Here is a 19,584-nt window from a genome sequence, read left to right as displayed (position 1 = left end):
TTCCACAAATGGTGAGCACCTACTCTGTCCCGAGTGCCAGGCGCGTGCGGGGGACGGGGAGGGCGGGGCAGAGGAGCAGCAGAACCCGCCCCCGAGGGCACCTTATCCCGCAGCGGCGGCGCCCGCGCCTGGCCCGAGCGTCTCCCGGCCGTCGAGCTGCGACGGAGGGACGCAGAGGCGCCTGCTCGGCACACACGAAACCACGCTGCTCCGGAGGGCAGGGTGGGAAACCTTTTCGGTCCCGATCCCCAACGGTCCGAGGGTCCGCGGCCCGGCCCGCGTGGTGGGAGGCGCGACAAATGACCTGCGCTTCCTCATCTGCCCTTCTCTGGTCATGCCGTAGCGGCCCCTCAAAGCCACCGGAAAGATTTTAGGAATCGCGTCTCGGTATCGCAGATCACGTCCGGCCCCGGCGCCGAGCGGCGAGAGGGGGCGCTCGGGCTTCGAGGGGGCGCGCGGGTTTCTGCAGGTGCAGACCCGCACCGCCGAACGAGCGCCGCAGCAGCGCAACCCGCAGCAAGCGGCAGGACCCGGCGCGCTGCCCGCTCGCTCCCCGGCGGGCGGGGCGGGGGGGAGCCCGGGGGCGGAGCCCCGAGGGGCGGGGCCCTGGCGAGGGGGCGGGGCTGACCGCAGGGCGCGAGCCCAGCCTGGCAGCCGGGCCGGCCCGCGCGCTCCCGCCCCGCTCCCTCCCTCCCCGCGCGCGCGCGCGCTCGCTGGCGAGGAGGAAAACGTTGCGCAGGTTCAAAAATGGGACGTCGGCGGCGTGAGGCAGCGCGAGGGGGTGTGCGCGCGTGCGCGTGCGCGTGCGCGCCGGGCCGAGGGTGACTGGGACCCCGCCGGCCCAAGCATCGCGCGCCGCAGCCGCGGCCCCGCAGCTCCGCCCCCGGCCCGGCCAGGCCCGGCCCCGGGCCCGCTCGCCCGCTGCCCCGCATGGAGCTGTCAGCCATCGGCGAGCAGGTGTTCGCTGTGGAGAGCATCCGGAAGAAGCGCGTGCGGAAGGTGAGGCTGCCCGGGGGCGGCTCCCGGGACCCCAGCGAGGTCCCCTCTCGTCCCCAGCACAGCCCCCTCCGCCCTGGGGGCGAGGCGGAAAGTGGGGCGAGGGACCCAGGCAGCCCTGCGCTGCTGGGCCGGTCTGCCAGCTCGTGCCTCAGTTTCCCTGCTACTGTGGGGCAAGTAGAATAAAAGTTGTCGCCCTGGGATGTTGGGGACAGCTGAGCCCGCTTGAGCTTGAAATTAGGAGAGGAATGTAGGGACCCTGAGCGCCATCATCCCTGGTCCTCCTTTCATTCTAAATATGGGGAGACTGAGGCCCAAGTTGAAGCGACTTGCCTAGTGTGTTTAGTGTCAGAGCTGGGTCTTGAACTCGGGACCCTGGACTCTTGGCACCAAGTCCTTTGAAGTTGGAAGGAGAGCTTTGGAAAAGTCTCCTCTTGCCTCTGAAGTTTTCCTGCTGGACTTTGACCTTTTGTGATCCCTACCCCTTACACACAACCCCCCCTCCACAGCTCTCTTCCCCGCTCCCCTCCCCTCTGTGGAGCATCCTCGAAGCTCCTCCCCCTCTGCCTTTGCCTTCACTTACAGCCTGCAATTTAAGGAGACATTTGTTCTGCTGGGTTCAGGACCCAGCGCCTCAGAGCTGGACTTTGGTTGTCTGGGCCTGGCATCTACACTTCCTGTGCACAAGTTTGCCGAGTGGGCTCACCCAAGACTGGAGGTTGGGCTTGGGGAAGTCTTGGAGGAAAAGTTCCTCTCCTGGCACACATCACTGTCCTTTTCCCTTGTCTTCTTTCCACAGCTCCTTGGGAGGCTCCAGGGGGCATGATGGGTGGGGCCTGAGTGTCACCTCCTCCCATTTGACAGAGGCAGAAACTGAGGTCCAGGCAGGGGAAGTGGCCTGCTCAAGGTCATGCAGCAAGTTAGAGGTAGAGGTGGAGCAGGAGTACACGTGGGCTGGTTGCCAGCCCATCTTCTTGCACAGAGAAGACTCAGTCCTCGAGTCTTGTGCCAGGGGTGAAGGGCAAGGTGGGTCCTGAGCATCTGTTCTTCCCCCAACTCGACTTGGGGTTTAGCTCTGTCTTAGGGGTGGGGCTGCCCTCCTCCCCCTCCCTTCCCCAGGGTTTCCTCATCTTAGAAGAGGACAAATGTATGCCACGAAGCTCAGTGCTTTCCAAGTAGCGTAGCCTGAAGCAGGCACAGCGATGAGGAGATGTGAGATCGAGGATCATCATTCCTTCAGCCACTCACACAAGACATTTATTGGGGACCTGTCATGTACTAGGCACCACTCTAAGCCCCACGGATATATCCCTCAGAGGGCGGGCATTCTGCAGAGGAGACGCACAGTGAATGGGGAAATACAGACAGATGCCTGTGTGCTCTGCAGAAATAGAACTGCAAGGTGCCAGAGAGGGACAGCATTGGAAAAAGTAGCCAGAGAAGGCCTCCGGAGAGGTGCCATATCTTTGCCTTAGGGTTCTGGTGTGGAGGGTCTTCACGCACTGAATGGAGGTGGACTTTAAACTTTTAAAGGCCCCCTGCTGGCTATGATCAAGGGAGGAGCCTAGCTCTGTTTTCTAACAACTAGAGGGCTGAGCACCCTTTCTGGAGGTGGAGACTTTGTCAGTCTTCCGTGGGGTCCTGCCAGGGTCTTTTGAGTTGAGAGTTCTAAAGTCACTGGCCCGTTGCCTCTGGGCCAGGGGCAGCCTCTCCAGAGACCCAGCTCACAGGGAGGAGAATCCAGGAACACCCCAGGGAGGAATTTTCTAGGATTTGGAGAGTCTTCCAATCTAAAAAGGAAGTTATGATCTTGACACTGGGACTCTACAGATCTTTGGCCACACATGCATGCCCCCATGTGGTCTCAGTGTCCCCAGGTGTGACAGAAGCTCCCAGCTTGGGCCACAGGAGCCTCAGGGGTGTTTGGTGCCAGGTGCTCTCCTGTGTGCTAGTAGGGAGGGCAGACTGGGATGGTCGTGCAGCAGCCAAAGCTTGGGTTCTCTGGGTTTGTGAGGATCTGGTGGGGGGGGGGTCCCTGGGTTGTGTTTGTGTGTTGGGGAACACCTGTCTGCAGAGGGGATTTGGGGCTGAGGTCCTTTGGGCATACTGTCCTGCGAGTGGTTATAGGGACAACTGTGGGTCTCACCGTGTCTGCTTCTCTCTCTTCGCAGGGTAAAGTCGAATATCTGGTGAAGTGGAAAGGATGGCCCCCAAAGTAAGGCTCCTTTGTGTCTGTCTGTCTGTCTGTCTACCCGTACATCCCTCCACCTGCCTTTTGCCCCCTCCCCTGGCTACCTTTTAGCTCCAGCTGCTCTTGTAACTGGGCAGGTGACCTTGATTAGATCATCCTCATCTCTGGGCCTCAGTTTCTCCTCTGTTAGCTGAGGGGCTTGGAGCACAGGTGGGTCAAGGTGGGTCTTCAGTTTCCCTTCTCACTCTGCCCCTCAGTGTTGGGACCCATCTTCTGGTTGCCGCCTGCCCTCTCCTTTCTTCTCTTCCTCCCTCTACTTTTCTCCGCAACTGGGAGATGAAGGCCCAGCATTTCGGCACCAGAGTTGGCTGCTGCCAGAAGGAGGAGGCTGACCGCAGCAAGTACAGCTGGGTGTGCAGGGGGAGTCCGGCAGGGGAGCAGGTAGTTAGGAGCAGAGCCTGAGTCCATCTTGCCTGTGGACATCACTTTCCAGTCTACAGAGCAGGTTCTCTTACAGCCTTGTGAGGGAGGTGTGATCATGCTTGCTCAAGATGATGAGGAAATAGGCTCTGAGAGGGTAAGCAGCTTACCTTAGGTCACACAGCAAGTGGAGGCAGAGCTGGGAATTGAACTAGGCCTTTCTGTCTTCGGGTACCTCCTCTGTGCCTCCCCGACCTCCCATCTCAGAGCTGGGGGCAGGGAGGTCAGATCTCTCCTGCTGAGGCTCAGTCTGGAACTGGTCACCAACTGGTCATCACTTCCCAGCAGGGAGTTGTTGGGAGGGGAGGGAATGAGCTAGTCTTGGGGCCTCCTCATTGGTCTGTGGGTGTCCCAACCCCTGCCCTGCCTCCTGGAGATTGATTCCTGGAAACCCCCTCTGCCCAGAGCCTCTGCTGTGAGGGGCAGGGGCTTTTTGCTGTGTTGGTATTGGGGGCTGACCTGGTACTGAGTCCTGGGGGCATTCTGGGGGGATGGTAGGAGAGACAGCCCATGGTGCCTCAGCTTTCCTCTATGCAAAATGGGTTCAGGCTCTGCTCTCCTCTCACAGGCCACTTGGCTTTGTGGGGTAAAAGGCCTGGCACATGTTCAGGGTGACCCACAGGCATCCTGATGACTGGGGTCAGTGGCTGGCATGTAGATAATACAGTCCTCCACCCTCACTCCCACTGCCACCCCTGTTCTCCCTCCCCAAATACCCTTGGGGACTGAAGGAGGATCCCTTCCTCCACTGGGCTGATCAGAGGTGGAATTCTGGCTCGGGTGAAGTGGGCAGTAAAGGGAGCCGCCCAGAGTGGCGGCAGGAGCACCAAGGCCCTGGGCACGTCCTCTTAGCTTCTCTGCTGGGAAAGCATCACTTCCGAGCTGTGGTCAGCAGCTTGTTGGCCTTCAAGGCACTGTTGGCTATTTTTCCTCCTCTGGAGACTCCATCCTTTGAGGGATTCTTTTCTCTAATCAGAGCCCCTTATTAATGAAGAGTTCCTAGGCACAAATACGGCTGCCTATCAGAGCTTCAGTCAGGAGGGAAGGAACCAGGGCTCCAAGAGCAGAGTCCCTTGATGTTTCTGGTGGCCTGTGCCCCTGGCCCAGGGGCCCATTGGTTTCTTAACATGTTGAGACCACCAGATGGGCCCTCAGGACTGCCTTTTATGACCCCTAAGGGTTCTGGAAACCCTGTTTGACCAGATGACCTGGGAACAGCTTCTGTCCCACCTCACTTTGGTCCTGGGTTCCAGGCCTGGCAGCCCACCCAACAGCTGTGAGCCCTTGGGTTTTCCCCAGCCAGGAAAGGGACCTAGCGTGTTCCATTCATCACAGGAGTTCAGAGTATCCTTAGAAATTATTTACATTATTCCTTTCATTTTTCAGATGGGGAAACTGAGGCCCAGAGAGGGGTGGTCATTGTAAGAATATAACTGCCAACCCCATGCAGTGTGGTGCCCACTTCATGCCATCCAGGATGCCACCATGGTATGGGCATGAAGCAGGTATGGCTGCCAGCCATCCCCTCCTCACTTGGGGGAAAACAGAGGTTCAGTCCCAGGAGAAGCAGGGGAGCCAGCTATCTTTAGTCCCCTTCGTCAGGGGGTCTTGCTTGGAGAAGAGGCTGAGACGAAGGGCAGGAGTAGGCAGTTGGACTGGCTGCATCCTCCAGGCCTAGGAGCCTTGACTGGGCAGTGCCAGCCTTGGCTGGGGGAGTCGTTCTCCTGCTCAGCAGCCACCCTCCTCACCTCTGGGCAGGGGGACTTAGTAACAATAACAGCAACCATGATTTAAATGAACACTCACCTGTGCCGGGCCCCTGTTAAGCCATTATATGCCTTGCCTGTTTTCTCTCCCCAACAGGCAAATGACTGCCCTTCCTCCCCAGCAGATGTAGCATCTTCTGGAAGGCACAGCAAATGGCACAGGGCCAGGGGCACAGGGTAGGGGATGTTAGATTGTCAGCTACAGGTGCTCCCTGGACCTCAGAGACCCCCCAGATACCCTACTCTCATTTCAGCTTGCCCAGGACCTGCTATTCCCCCTTTGGGAATACCTTCCTTTCTTCCCCACTAATGAATGCGACCCCATGTTCTAGGAAGGACTGGCTCCACGGGTCTTTAGTAACGATATGAGAGGCACAGCAACAACCAGGCTGCCAATCAATAAGCCTCCACTATGAGCCAGCCACTGGCCCATTTAATTGCCCCTTAGCGACCATTTTACAGATGGAGACACTGAAGCCCACAGCAGAGAGGAGTCCTTGCCTAGGGTCAGACAGCTGGGAAGATCTGAACTACCTGAGCCCAGGCTTGTGACCTACCCCTGTGATACACAGCCAGCTCCACCAAAGGTGACCAGCGTCTCTTGTTTGTTGGCCTTTGGCCAGTTCAACGGGAAGTGCTCAAGCTTTGGAGCCAGACCATTCTGCCTTTGAATTCTGGTTGTGTGGATTTTTCAGCTGTGTGACCCAGGGCAAAGCCTTCAACCTCTCTGTGCCTCCATTTCCCCATCTGTAAAATGAGGCCCTGGCCCCACAGGGCCCTGCTGAAGACCACCTGAGACAGGGTAAGATTCGTTAACACCCTGCCAGGGCAGAGAAGGAGCTCATTCCTCGTCTGAGGCTGGGGTTGGGAGTGGCAGACTTTTGCACACGCCAGGCTTTTGAAATTGATTTAATTCACGCTTATTTGCTTTTATTATGTACCACATTGACGGAAGTGCTTTACTTAACGTATCTCCTCCTCGCAACAACCCTGAGCAACAGGGATGGTTGGTAGCCCCGCTTTGGGATGAGGCCACAGAACGGTGAGTCACTTGAGCAAGGCCGCACCCCACCGTCTGGACCTGAGCCCGACGCGGTGCTTCTCGTTGGAGAACTTTAAATTACGGAGTGAGAGAGAGGCCCTGCGGGTCCGTGGGCGGTTCCACCGGCCCCAGCGCCCCAGCTCCGCGCCGCGCCGCGCCCCGCCAGGCCGGCTGGGGGTGGGGGTCCTCCGCCCGCTGGCGCCCCTCCGGCTCCGTGCCCGGTCCCGATGGGGCGGGACCTGCGCAGCCCCGGGCTCAGGCCCGACGGCCCGAGCTTGTTTACCGGGCCGGGGGCGGGGCGGGCGGTCACGTGGCCGTGTTTATCTCGGAGCCGGCGCGCGCTGTCCCCGCCCCGGCCCCTTGGTTGGTCGGGTAATCCCGGCGCGCGCCTCTGCCCGTGCGTGAGTGCGCGCGCGCCGCCGCCTGGCTGCCGGGGCGGGGCCGGGGCCGGGGCGGGGCCCTCGGTCTCCTCCCACGGGCGCTCGGCAGTATCCCGTGCGGTCCCTGGTGTCTCGCGGCTGCGAGCGGCGCGCTCCCGGCCTGCCTGCGCCGGCTGCTCACGAAGCTGCTTCCCCTCGGCCGGCCTCCACCTTGCGGGGCTGGGGTCCGAGAGGTTAAGACCCTGTGCAAGGCCCCCACCGCCGAGCCGGACCAGGCCTCCGGCTGCCGGATCTGAGCCGGTCTGGCCCTGTTACCGCAGACCCCTTGTGCACCGGCTGTGTGCCAGGCCCCGGCCAGACCCCGAGGACCGGGACGGTCCAGCAACGCTGCACTCCCAGGGTGTCCCCCGCAGGTAGAGGGTAGATGAGAGCCAAGCTGAGTTCCAGCCACGGACTGGGCACTTCCCGGCTCAGTACCTTGGGCAAGTTGTTTATGCCTCTGTTTCTTCATCTGTAAAATGGGGGTAATAATTTAAGAACCTACCTCGTCAGAGTACCATGAAGGAGGCAGCAGTTCCTGGCAGTCGTCCGCGCACCTGCTGTCGTGGTGGCACTTGTACTTCAGATGAGGAAATTGAGGTCAGAGAAGGGTAGGGACTTGCCAGGAATCACACAGCAGCTACATCCCCTGGAAATCAGCAGGGCAGAGAGGACTAGCCACCATAGAGATATTTCGGCTGCTAGACAGAGGGCGAGGCAGATGATGCAGGAGGACACAGAATTCCCTTTCTTACTAGTTAGGGGCGAGGAGATGCAACTGCTGTTCCTGGGAGGAAGCTTTAGAGTCTCTGTCAGCCTCTGGGTGCTGATGCTGTAGTTGGGCTTCAGTTTCACTTTCAGCATTTCTGCAGCGGTGAGCGAAGGCTGCAGGGGCTTCCACAGCCCTTCTCATTGAGGGGAGCCGCTGGCCTGCACTGGGCACTTGGGGGGGGGTTGGTTTTGCCTGCCGGGGTGCCACTGGATCCATCCATAGTGCTCAGGGCATGGCCTTCCTTGCCATGTCCACAGAGCCCACGCAGGCCTAACAAGAAGGAGCCATGCCCACGTGTTAGCAGAAGAGAGGAGGAAAGCATTTTGTTCTCGGGCAGCTTGTTACTCCAGATTGGACTAGTGTTAAGTATCACAAAAGATGTCTCAGGTACTTAAGTTAAAGGCTTTAGCTCAGCAGACTAGGAGGGAGCAGGGGCAGGCTCTGCTCCAGCTCCTCTGCTGCCTAAGCCCTCCCTATACCCCCTCACCTTCCTTCTTACCCAGAGAGCCTCCAGCCAGGATCAGAGAACATTGCTTCGTTTTTGTGTATATATGTATTTTATATACATGTGTACTTTATTTATGTTTGTATATACAGTCGTGTTTGACTTAATGACAGGGATATGTTCCGAGAAATTCATGCTTAGGCAATTCTGTCATTGTGGGAACAGCGTAGAGTGTACCTTCACACACCCAGGTGGTGTAGCCTACTGCACACTAGGCTGTTGCTCCGGGGCTGCAGCCTTGCAAAGCATGTCGCTGTGCTGGATGCTGCAGGGAATCGTGACACGATGGTGAGTGTGTATCTGTGTATACCTAAACATGGAACAGATAAAATAAAAACACAGTATAGAAGATAAAAAATGGCACACCTGTATGGGGCACTTACCACGAACAGAGCTTGCAGGACTGGGAGTTGCTCTGAGTGAGTCAGGGAGTGAGTGGTGAGTGAATATGAAGGCCTAAATTTAAAAAGAATTTTTTTTACTCTCTTGTAATAACACGTGGCTGAAACCACAAATGGATTGTACAGATGTACAAAAATATTTTTTCTTTATATCCTTATTCTATAAGTTTTTTTCTGTTTAAAAAAATTTTTTTTCTTTTTTACTTTTAAAACTTTTTTGTTAAAAGCTAAGACAGAAACATACACATTAGCGTAGCCTCCACAGGGTTGGGATCATCAAAACATCACTAGGTGATAACAGTTTTTCAGCTGCATTATAATCTTAGAGGACCACTGTCATTGATGTGGTCTGTCGTTGACCAAAACGTTATGCAGCACATGACTGTACATATTTTTTTTAACTGAAAAAATTTTATACTTGTAGCTGTGGTGAGTGATCGTGGGTTTTCCATTTATGGAAGTCATAGTTAACTTTTTAAATTAAAAAAAAATGAGCTGCTTTAAAAACAAATAGTAAATAAAAGTGCAGGTGGAACGAGAATGTGACAGGTGTCACCAAAGTGGTACCACAGATGGGTGCGCCCTGGGGCTGCTGCACTGTTGCCACCAGATCCGCCCCAGCGGGGGGGAGGCTCTCGGCATGGGGTGGTGGAGATCCTCTGTAGCAACACCACGGGGCGCGCTGTAGGATTGCCGGGCCACCGGGTCACTGGATACATACCAAACCCCTGCTGTGTGCCAGGCCCAGAGACAAGGGAACTTTAGAGGTGGCCATGGTATGGGGTGGGGTACAGATGTGTGCACTGAGGAGGGGAGAGTGGAGGGGGCCAGGCTGGGGCATGAAGGCTGGGGAGGACAGCAGCAGACACAGTGCGCTCACTAAACCAAGCGTGGCTCTAAACACTTAGATTAACGAATTTAATCGGCACAAGCGTCCTTTACAGATGGGGAAATTGAGACACAGAGCTGTTAAGTAAATTGCTGAAAGTCACACAGCTTGCTAAGGGCAGAGCTGGATTTGAACCCAGGCATGGTGTCTTGAGAGCCCCAGCTCCTTACCACCTTCTCTCGCCTGCTGTAGGAAGGGTCCCCTGGGAATTACAGGCGCTTGCTCTTTTCAGGTACCCAAGGGTTTCAGGTGGATGTGGGGTCTGATTGGGCGTTGGACCCAGTCACATAATAGTGTGGTATGAATGAGGGCAGCTCTCGGGTTGCTGGAGCCCTCAGGAGGCCCAAGCTAGGTCAGCTCCTTGGAACAGGTGACAGTGACACCTTACCAGGATGGGGCAAAGGCCCGCCCGCTGTGGGCCCTGGGTCCGTAGCTGCGGCCTCTGTGAAGCCAGGTGGAAAAGGGCAGCTCTGACCTCTCGTTCCTCTCCCCAGGTACAGCACGTGGGAGCCGGAAGAGCACATCCTGGACCCCCGCCTCGTCATGGCCTATGAGGAGAAGTAAGGGGTCCTCTGCCTGCCGCTGGGCTGGGCTCAGGACTGACTGCGAGGCTTCCTGGGGAGCCCGCTGCTGGCTCGGCCTGGTTGTTGGGGCAGGGTGGGGCATCTGACTGGGCAGTCCAGCCTGGCCTGCACTGGGGGAAGCTGGTGGGCAGAGTTCCTGGGCAGCCGAGGGCCCTGGGTCCTTTTCCTATTGCTGGTCACTTCCTTTATCCACCCAGGACTCAGTCTCTCTGCCGTAAAATGGGCCACCCTGAATAACGCCCCAATTTCCCCACGGTGAAACCCTACAGAGCCTATAAGAGGTTTCAGTTTCGTTAAAAAATGTTAAAAACTTCACAAAGGTGCCCTATGTTTGAGGGGTTGGCCACATCAGTAATGCTGGTGGCGACAGGTCCGAGGTCTCTTCAGGAGATTGGGGAAGCTCTGTTGAAGTTCAGCAAAGGCTGGGGCAGAAGTGTGGGCTTTAGAGCCAGGATTTCTTTTCTTTTCTTTTCGTATTTTTTTTTTGGAGAGTTTCACTGCCACCCTGGCTAGAGTGCAGTGGTGTCATCGTAGCTCACTGCAGCTTGAACTCCTGGGCTCAAGTGATCCTCCTGCCTCGGCTTCCCAAGTAGCTGGGACTAGAGGTGCGCACCACCACGCCTGGCTAATTTTTCTATTTTTTGTAGAGATGGGGTCTTGCTCTTGCTCAGGCTGGTCTCGAATTCCTGAGCTTAAGCAATCCTCCTGCCTCTGCCTCCCAAAGTGCTAGGATTACAGTCGTGAGCCACCGCGCCCGGCCTGGAGCTGGGATTTCTGAGTTCCGGCCTGTCCCCCTTGGCTACCTCCTAGCCGAGTGGCCCTGGGCAAAATCAGTGTCCCACCTATGCCAGTGCCCTGCAGGGGTCCTAAGCACTATCTGACCGTTGCCTTCCTCTGCGTGTGACCAGCCTTTCCGCCCCCCTACCAGAGAGCAGCCCCAGGTCCTCTGCCTCTCCCCGGCCCGCCAGACCTGTACAGAGTGGGACCGTTTTGCAGAATCGTTTGTACCTGGCCCCTTACGGCAGCCTCCTGAGGCAGGGATGCAGGTCTCACTGGGCAGATGAGGAAACGGAGGCCCTGGCGGGTCAGGGGACCTGCGCAGGAGCCTTGCAGCTGGGAACTGGCAGGACCAGAACTCGGCCAGGGCTCCTGACTCCGGGTCAGGTGCTTTTCTGCTGCCTCTCGTGGCTGGATTCTCACTGATTCTCCCCCAGGAGGCTTCCTGCCACTGATTCCAGGACAAGTTTTCCTCGTTCTGTCCTTTGAAAATCAGGGTGTCCCTGTCCCACAGCTTTTTTCTGCCTCCTGGTGTGTGATGGGGCCTTGGTCCAACAAGGCTGTTACACATGGGAGAATCCTGGGGATGTCTCAGAGTGTGATAAGGACAGCCGGGGCAGGTGTCAGGGCTTGGGGTAGACTCCTCCACCAGGTGCTCTTTCCCCTCTTCCCTGGAGACGGGAGCCCTGTAGGGTGTGGCAGTTCCTGCCCAGAGGGCACCCAGACATTAGGAATAGACGCCGTGGGGCTCACTGCTTTGCGCTGAGCGCAGATCGAGAGACTGGCCCAAGGTCGCACAACCAGGAAGGGGAGAGGGGTGAACTCCTGACTTCTGCATTCTTTCTGCTGTCCACGTGGCCTCTGTAGTGGGGCTACAGAAAGTGTGGATGGAACTGAAACAGGAGGCAAAATGAAATGACTCTGAATCTCCCCGCCGCTCTGGCACTGTCGTTGGGAGTCTCTGGTTGCATTGTGTATGTCGTGTGTGACTTTATAAGCATCCTCAAGTTGTGCCGTGTGTTTGTGTGTTTTGATTTGTGGGGAAGGCCCCCAGCAGAGAGTCGGGCATCTACTAGGCACTGTACAGGCTAATTTTCTTCCCGTCCCCCGACTAGATGGTACAGACAAGGTAGGAGTCTGTCCTCTCCCAGGTCCATAGAGATCAGGGGGCAGAGGGGGCAGTCTGGGCCGAGCTGCACTTGCAAGAGGATTTGCCATTCTCATCAGCTTCCCTGGGACAGTCAAGGCAGATAGCATCGACAGGTTTCTACCTAACTTTCCTAAGAGTAGAAACCGGAGCTGCGGATTTGGAGGGGTCCCCAGCAGTGTGCAGAGCAGAGCCCTGATGTGGCCCTGGAGCCCAGTGATGGCTCACGTGTTTTTGGAGACGCTGCATAAGTCCCACCTCAGTGACTGAGACCAGTGCCCTCCCCGTTGGTCAGATGGGAAGACCAGCGCCCTGGGAGTCGAGCATGCGACCCCGTTGCTGTGGTCCCAGCCGAGCAGTGGGGAGGATCAGTGGATGGTCTGGAGGGCGTGTCCCCTTCCCGACAGGCAGCAGAGGGCGGGCGAAGCGGACGCCTTGCTTTCCCTTAGATGTCACCCGTGTTTCCTTTTCTTCTGCCGCCTGCTTCGCACCCCAGGGAGGAGAGAGACCGAGCGTCGGGGTATAGGAAGAGAGGCCCGAAACCCAAGCGGCTTCTGCTGCAGGTAACCGGCCTGCCTTTGCGCCTCCTTCCTCTCCCTGACCAGCCACGGGCCCCACCCCTGGGGTCCACCCACCCTCCCCAGCTCCACCCCGGGCCCGTGGGCTGGGCACTCAGTGTGTGAGCTGTGAGGGAAGGAGTTGAGAAAAGCCTGAACGTGGGGCTGGTGCCCAGGGATGACAGCCTGGGTGGGCGGTGCCGTGGGGGGAGGCAGGGAGGGAATGTGGCTAATAGAATCCTAGAATTTTGAGAGCTTAGAATCTTGCTTTGAGAAAGGCTTGAAAGCTTTGAGCTTTTTAATGCTCAAAATCCCCAGACACAAAATTGTAATACTTGAGAACCTCAGAAACATGAACTTTAGAATTGAGAAAACATGGGAGCCCAGAATTTTAGAAACAAAAACAGAGACTCTTAGAATTTTAGAACCATGGCATTGGAATATCAGACTCTTAGAAACCTATCATATTTGCATGGGAAGAAACCTACGGGGCCTCTTTTTCCAGTCCTGTGTCTAGTCTCTGCAACCTCCCAGGCTACCTGCCTCTTAGGTCTTGGGGGCATTTTGCTGACTTTGGTGGTTTGCGGTGAAAAGCAAATGGGGTCTAAAGCAATGTAGTTACAGGTTGAGCATCCCTAATCCAAAATCAGAAATGCCTCAGAATCTGAAACTTCTTGAGTGACAACATGACACTCAAAAGAAATGCTCATGTGATCGTAGGCAGGTCTCTTCACTTATGAAGTGGGGGTGATGACAATACCTGCTCTCTTTAACTTAATAAGGCCCACTAGATAGGGTATTTGAAGCCAGAACATCAGGATTCTTGGTCCTTGTGCATGTGAGCCACGCCAGTCCTCCTGGCCACTCGTTACTGTAGGCCACCAAGGCTTTCCCCAGGGTGGGCCTCCCTTCTCAGTGAGTGTGTCTGTCGGCTTTGGTGTGAATCGGGTCTAGGAAGGGAAGTGATCCCTGCCAGCCACATGCGCGCTAGGCCCTGTGTCTGGTGTGTTTCACAGATGAACACATTTCATCCATATGCCAAACCTACAGGGCAGACCTATGAGTTACTTCTTGTGTGTAATAAATTACCCCTCTAGCTTAGCAACTTAAAGCAATAAACATGTATCATTTCACTTGGTTTCCGTGGGTCAGGAACTCGGGAGTGTTTAGCTGGTTCTTTAGTGGTTCTAGTGTGGGTTCCAGTCAGGATGTCAGCTGAGCTGCAGTTAGCCGAAGGCATGACTGGGGCTGCAGGATCTGCCCCGGGCGGCTGCTCCGGGAGGCCGTGCTGGATGTGGTGGGGCTGGCTCCTCCCCAGGTGGCCCCTGCACTGGGCTGCGGGAGTGTCCTGACAGTACGGCCACTGGCTCCCCCTGGGCGGGTGATCCGAGAGAGAGCAGGGAAGAAGCCACAGTGCCTTTTATGACCTAACCTCGGAAGTCACACACCACGGTATTCCGATATTCCTCGTGGGAAGCGGCTGCATGCAGGTGTGAATTCCAGGAGGCGGATATCCCTGGGGACCACCCAGGAGGCTGGTCACTACAGCCCCTTCACCGTTCCGCTGATGAAGACACTGAGACTCAGGGAGGCTAGTGGTTTCCCCAGGGTCACACGGCAGAAGCTGACTCTTGGCCCTGCTGTCCCGTCCAGTAGCTGCAGTTGTCTCATGATGAGGTGGTGAAGGACAAGGAAGAAGGTGCCTTGCAGAATGGTAGAATTTACTGGGTTCCCGCTGGCCTGCCGGCAGGGTGGGAGAAGTGGTTTTGAATAAGCTGCCTATGGGACCCACCCCCAGCCACTGCAGTTTCCCCAGCCCCCCCAGTTCAGCCCTCCGGCATCACCACAGCACACAGCCCGGGAGCTGTGATGCCCGGAGCAGGCCAGACGTGTCATCTCTGTCCCCAGCCTGGAGGCGTTCGACCTCACAGGTCCCATCTGTGGTCTCGCTCTCTTTGTGGAGCTCTTGGCCTCTGGTGACAGGTGGCAGTAGAAGGTACTGTCCCAGAGTGATCCAGGATCTCCCAACATCTTGGCACCAGAGAGCTTTCTTGGATTCATGTAAATTCTCCCAAAATCAGTAAGATAAATGCCTAAACTATAAACCCCAGCCCTTGAATGGAGACGAACGAACCCTCTAGCTCTGTTTCACCAAAGGTGGGGGGGGGGGGGGGCGTCAGCTGAGGCCTGGACCCCAGGGAGGGGGTGGCCTGGAGGGATCGAGGGGTGTGCCTGTGGAGTGCTATCCCTCTGGCTGGGTGACATGGGGTGCCCCAGGGCTGTGTGTGCCTTGGTTGCTTGCCCCAGGGTGCTCCAGAGCACACCCTGTGCCCCTCTGCTCTCTGCCCTGCCCCACATCTCCCCGGCAAGCTGGCGCTTTTAGCTTTGGAGGTCCTTTAATGAGCAATGATGCCTTTCCTAAAATGAAGAACAACGCCTTCATAAGTCCTGATTTGTTTCCCATTGGTCAGTCTTCAGTTTGCACCTTTGTGTGGCCCTCTGCTGCACATCACAGGATAAGCCCTGTGGCCCCAGCCCCAGGAGGGCGAGGCTCATCAGAGGGCCCCGGGGCCGGTCAGGGGCCACTCTGGGCCGGGTGGGGTGTGGTGATGGCTGGCGCTGCGTGGGAGCTGGGAGGAGTCGCGTGGGCGGATGTGGGGCTCCGGTGGGAGGAGCAGCATGAGCAGAGGTGTGGCCGCGGGTGGGAGGCGGGGCTGACCCGAGCTGCCCTGGCTTGCCCCCGCAGCGGCTGTACAGCATGGACCTGCGGAGCTCCCACAAGGCCAAGGGCAAGGAGAAGCTCTGCTTCTCCCTGACGCGCCCACTCGGCAGCGGGAGCCCCGAGGGGGTGGTCAAGGCGGGGACACCTGAGCTGGTGGACAAGGGCCCCTTGGTGTCCACCCTGCCCTTCCCGCTCCGCAAGCCGCGCAAGGCCCACAAGTATCTGCGGCTCTCACGCAAGAAGTTCCCGCCCCGCGGGCCCAACCTGGAGAGTCTCAGCCATCGACGGGAGCTCTTCCTGCAGGAGTCACCGGCCCCAGACGTCTTGCAGGCGGCCAGCGAGTGGGAGCCCACTGAGCAGCCCCCCGAAGAGGAGGGTAAGGCAGCCCAGGCCCAGAGACCCTCAAAGCTGGAAAGGTCCCTGTGGGTCATCAGGTCCAGAGAGTGCCCTGAGTGCTAGTGAGGCCACAGGGGGGACAACAGGCCTGGACACAGGCCTGACGCCTAGCCCAGAGCTCGCTCTTTCCTCCTGCTCTCGATGAGCTGTGTCCAGCCTTGAGCTAGGCCCCGAGCTGGCTGGAGACGCAGAGGGGAGGGCCTTGTGTGGGGGTGGCTGGGGGGTCTGCATGCCGCCACCCACTCCCACCTGCCCACCTTGTCAGCGCTGCCCCGTCTGTCTGTCTGTGTCTCACGGCTGCAGCGGAGACAGACCTGGCCGAAGGGCCCCCTCCCTGGACACCTGCGCTCCCCCCAAGTGAGGTGACCGTGACCGACATCACCGCCAACTCTGTCACCGTCACCTTCCGAGAGGCCCAGGCGGCCGAGGGCTTCTTCCGAGACCGCAGCGGGAAGTTCTGAATCACCGTTTTTTACTCTTCTTAAACTGCTTTCTTTTGGGCTTGGGGTGGGGACTTCCAGAGATGGGGAGGGGTTGGGGGAGGGGTAATTATTTTATTTAAAAAAAAAACCTGAGCAGAAGAAGGGGGGAAGACCCTCCCACCCTGCCCCTTCCTCTGCAAGGGACTTTTACAGAGAGGCCTCGGGCAGGGGCTGGCAGGCCGGGCATTGCTCTGGGAGTTGGGGCATCTCCCCAGGGCAGGACAGGGGCAAGGCCGCCTGCCTGGGACATCTCTGTCCTCATTCTCTAGCGATGCAGCAGCTGGCTCTGAGAGTGACAGGAGCGTCGGGAGGCCCAGGCCTGCTCCCCTGAGCAGCCCGCTTCAGCCACCTGGCTGGTTTCCCCTTCCCGTTTTTTTGATCGGGTCTTTGTTTGGAACTTTCCACTCCAGCTTTGTGGTGGGCCGTGGAGGCTGTCTGTGACCAGCGTGACTGGGTCAGCAAGCAGGGGCAGGAGGAAGGGTTTGAGACTGCTGGGGCATGTCCCCTCCCCTTCAGAGAGGTGTCTGCCCTTCCCAGGGAGGAGGCTGCCAGCTGAGACCCTTCTGCTGAGAGCTCCACCCTCCCCCATCACCTGGCCTGTGCAGAACACGTGACGCCCAGCCCCACAGGTGTACCGCGTGTGTGTCCCACATGCCTCATGAATGTGTGTGTCTACAGACATGTCCACATGGGCCTTGCAAACATGCTTTAGAACCTGACCAGGTGAATATGGGGTGATTCATAGCACTGAAGAACTTGCCACGACACCCCACACTCACCCCACCTTGCATGCACGTCACGTGATAGGGTCTATCCTGACCTGGTTTGCCTGCAGCTGTCAGCGGAGGGCAGGGGTCTGGCCGTGGGCGCGATGGCATCTCTGCTCTAGGGATGCAGATGTGGTTTTGTGGTTGTACCTGGCCAGGTTGCAGTGTGCAAGCCTCTGCCAAGTTGGGCCGATGTGTCAGCACAGGCTCCAAGACACTAGGGCCCTGTCTTTCCTCCCCAGGGGGGTTCTTGTTCTTTCTGACTCAGGTGACTTTTCAGCTCTTCTGACTCTCCTCTTCTTCTGCCCTCCCCTCCTACTCAGCCAACCCAGATGTGGTGTGGGTGTGGGCAGTCAGGGAGGGAGGGAGTGGCCCACCACCTTCTCAGGGCAGCCCCCAACTCCTGAACCATTCCTCCTTCCATTCTGTGACCTTTCCCCATCCAACCTAAATGCCACAGCTGGGGCGGACCTTGTTTTCCTGTGGGGGGACCTCCGCCATGTCTTCCTGAGGTCAGGCTGCCTCATATGGTGGGTTAGGCTATGCACAAGCCCTGGCGAGGGGCTGTGTCTGCCAGGAGGAGGGGCGCTTGTTTTCTAGCTTGTACAAGGTACCCTGTGGGCCAGCAGCTTCCCTGCCAGTGAGGAGTGACTTTTCCCTCCATCCCAGTCCTGCAGGGGAGAAAAGGTCAGACGGGGCATCAGGGGAGCATGGAAGGGCCGGCACCCCTGTCCTGCTGTTGTCAGAGTCAGGGTAACCTGAACTGGGAGTGTGGCCGGGCTTTGAAACCTGCCTGTCCTCCCCAGCGTTGTCCCCCAGCCCTGTGCTGTGTCCTCAGGAAGTCAGCAGGATCTCTGCTGAGGCACAGAGGGTGACTGTTCACCCACACCTCTTGCCCAGTTCCCAAACCAAAGACAGCCTGAGCCCCCTTTCTGTTTGGGGTACTCCGTTGGCAAAACTCCCAAGGCCCTGATTCTCTCGCTCCCCTCTTCCTCCTTAATCCTTAGTTGTCCAGGGTCAATTCAGTGCTTCCATTGGGGCATGGTCCCCTCTGGGGTGACCTGATTCACCCCCAGCCCAGGGAATTGAACCTAGAGGAACGTGTGGGGGTGGGGCAGGAAAAGGAAGGGGGGGCAGGAATCTCACCCACTGGCTGTGGGACCCTGGGGAGGGGAAGGGGAAGCTTGGAGTTGGGGGGGACTCTTCCAGGATAGGGACCCCCAGCAGAGGTGAAGGTGGTGGAGCTCGGGGGTCTCTCTCCAGTTGAATGAGTTGGCCTATGGCTTTGGACATGGCTGGCAGCTTCCAGTAGAAGTCACAGCCCCCATCTCCCAGGGGACGTGGACCTCATCGTGCTTCCTGGGCACTTTCAAAGAACTGTTTGTGCAATCTGTGGGTTTGTGGTTTCGGGGGGCTTTTTTTGTGGATGAGGCAGTTTTTCTGTCTGCAGCAGCAGAACGCATCTTTCCCCTTGCTCAGCCCTTTATGGCCTTGGGGGAATCCTGTGGCCCAGGGAGGGCAGAACTCCAGGGTGACCTGGAGTGGGTGGACCAGACGTGCCCAGCTCAGGGCAGCATGTGGCTCATGGGCTGCTGTGAGCCAGGAACAGGCTGTGGGCTGCTACCTGCCCCACCTCAGGACAGGTGACTTCTATGAGGTCACCTGTGGGTGTGGCTGCACAGGCCTCCCCCCTGCCCAGAGTGTCCCAGTGGGGCAAGGGGGACAGTGACCTCCCACCCCCACCCCACGGCCCCGCAGAAGGCCAGTACTCCCAGGGGCGGGGGAGGGTTAGCGAGCATCTGACCGCCTGCCTTTCTTCCCCAGCCCCGCCCCGTTTTGAATGTAGAGACCGGTAGGTACCTTTTCTTTTGTGGTAGGGTGGGTGGGGAAAACGTTCCTCCGCCCCCGCGTGGCCACTTGCACTGTGTGGCCGAGCCCAGCCGGCCTCCAGGACTGTCACTGCTCTTAGGGGGATAGTCCCCAGTGCCAATTTCCTCCTCTCCTCTTGCTCCGGGAAGGCGCTAGGCTTCTGTGAGGTGGGTACGGTTTTGCTTTACAAGTGGCCCGCCGTGGCCTGCAGGCCTCAGCACAAGAGCGCTTCCTTTGCACAGACGAGCGCTGAGCTTTGTTCAGACTCAATGAATGTACCCGGGAGGGGCGGGCCAAGTCGATCCGAGCACACGCCTTTCCCGAGCGAGCGTGCTGGGGAGAGCCAGCGGACGTAGAGCGCGGTTTTATTTTTGTACTGACATTGGTAAGAGATGTACAGCATCTATTTATTTAGATGATTTATCTGGTAAATGAGGCAAAAATTATTAAAAATATATTAAAGATGATTAAAAAAAAAACTCATGGACATTCGATCATTGCTTCTGATGGCGTCCCCGCTGTGCCGAGGAAAGAGCGCCAGCCCCTGGTGCCGCCTAGGGTTTAGGTCCCAGATCTGCCAGTCACTGACCATGATTTTGGACAAGTCATTTTGCTTGCGAAGCCTCATGGACGTACAGTGGAGGTTAACTGAGGTGACGGGAACCGGGAGTGTTACTGGCGGGGCCACGAGCCTGGCCCGAACAGTGCGCCCTCAGAGGCCTGGACATGCTCTGACCTCTTCACCTCCCCTCCGCGTCCCCCCAGCAGTATTCTGTTCTAGGACCTCAGGGCAGTCAGCATCCCAGGTCTCTGCATTTGCAG

General features: G+C 57.8%; 1 protein-coding gene across 2 annotated transcripts; it reads left to right on the top strand.

Moving 5' to 3' along the window:
* The first annotated feature begins 803 nt into the window (after positions 1-803).
* CBX7 (chromobox 7) lies at positions 804-19,203 on the top strand. Of its 2 annotated transcripts, none has more exons than XM_069489354.1 (6): positions 804-999; positions 3,168-3,211; positions 9,956-10,021; positions 12,466-12,532; positions 15,552-15,624; positions 15,948-19,203. In XM_069489354.1, exons 1-6 carry the CDS (start codon positions 931-933, stop codon positions 16,103-16,105), a joined length of 477 nt encoding a protein of 158 aa, XP_069345455.1. In that variant the 5' UTR covers positions 804-930; the 3' UTR covers positions 16,106-19,203. The 2 variants fall into 2 exon arrangements, with proteins under 2 accessions (XP_069345455.1, XP_069345454.1); XM_069489353.1 differs by having other exon boundaries at positions 15,273-15,624.
* The last annotated feature ends 381 nt before the right edge of the window (positions 19,204-19,584 follow it).

The sequence above is a fragment of the Eulemur rufifrons genome, chromosome 16 (assembly GCF_041146395.1).
Source record: "Eulemur rufifrons isolate Redbay chromosome 16, OSU_ERuf_1, whole genome shotgun sequence".
Taxonomy (NCBI): Eukaryota; Metazoa; Chordata; class Mammalia; order Primates; family Lemuridae; genus Eulemur; species Eulemur rufifrons.
Note: the sequence above shows the minus strand (reverse complement) of the source record. Positions and strands in the feature narration are given on the sequence as shown.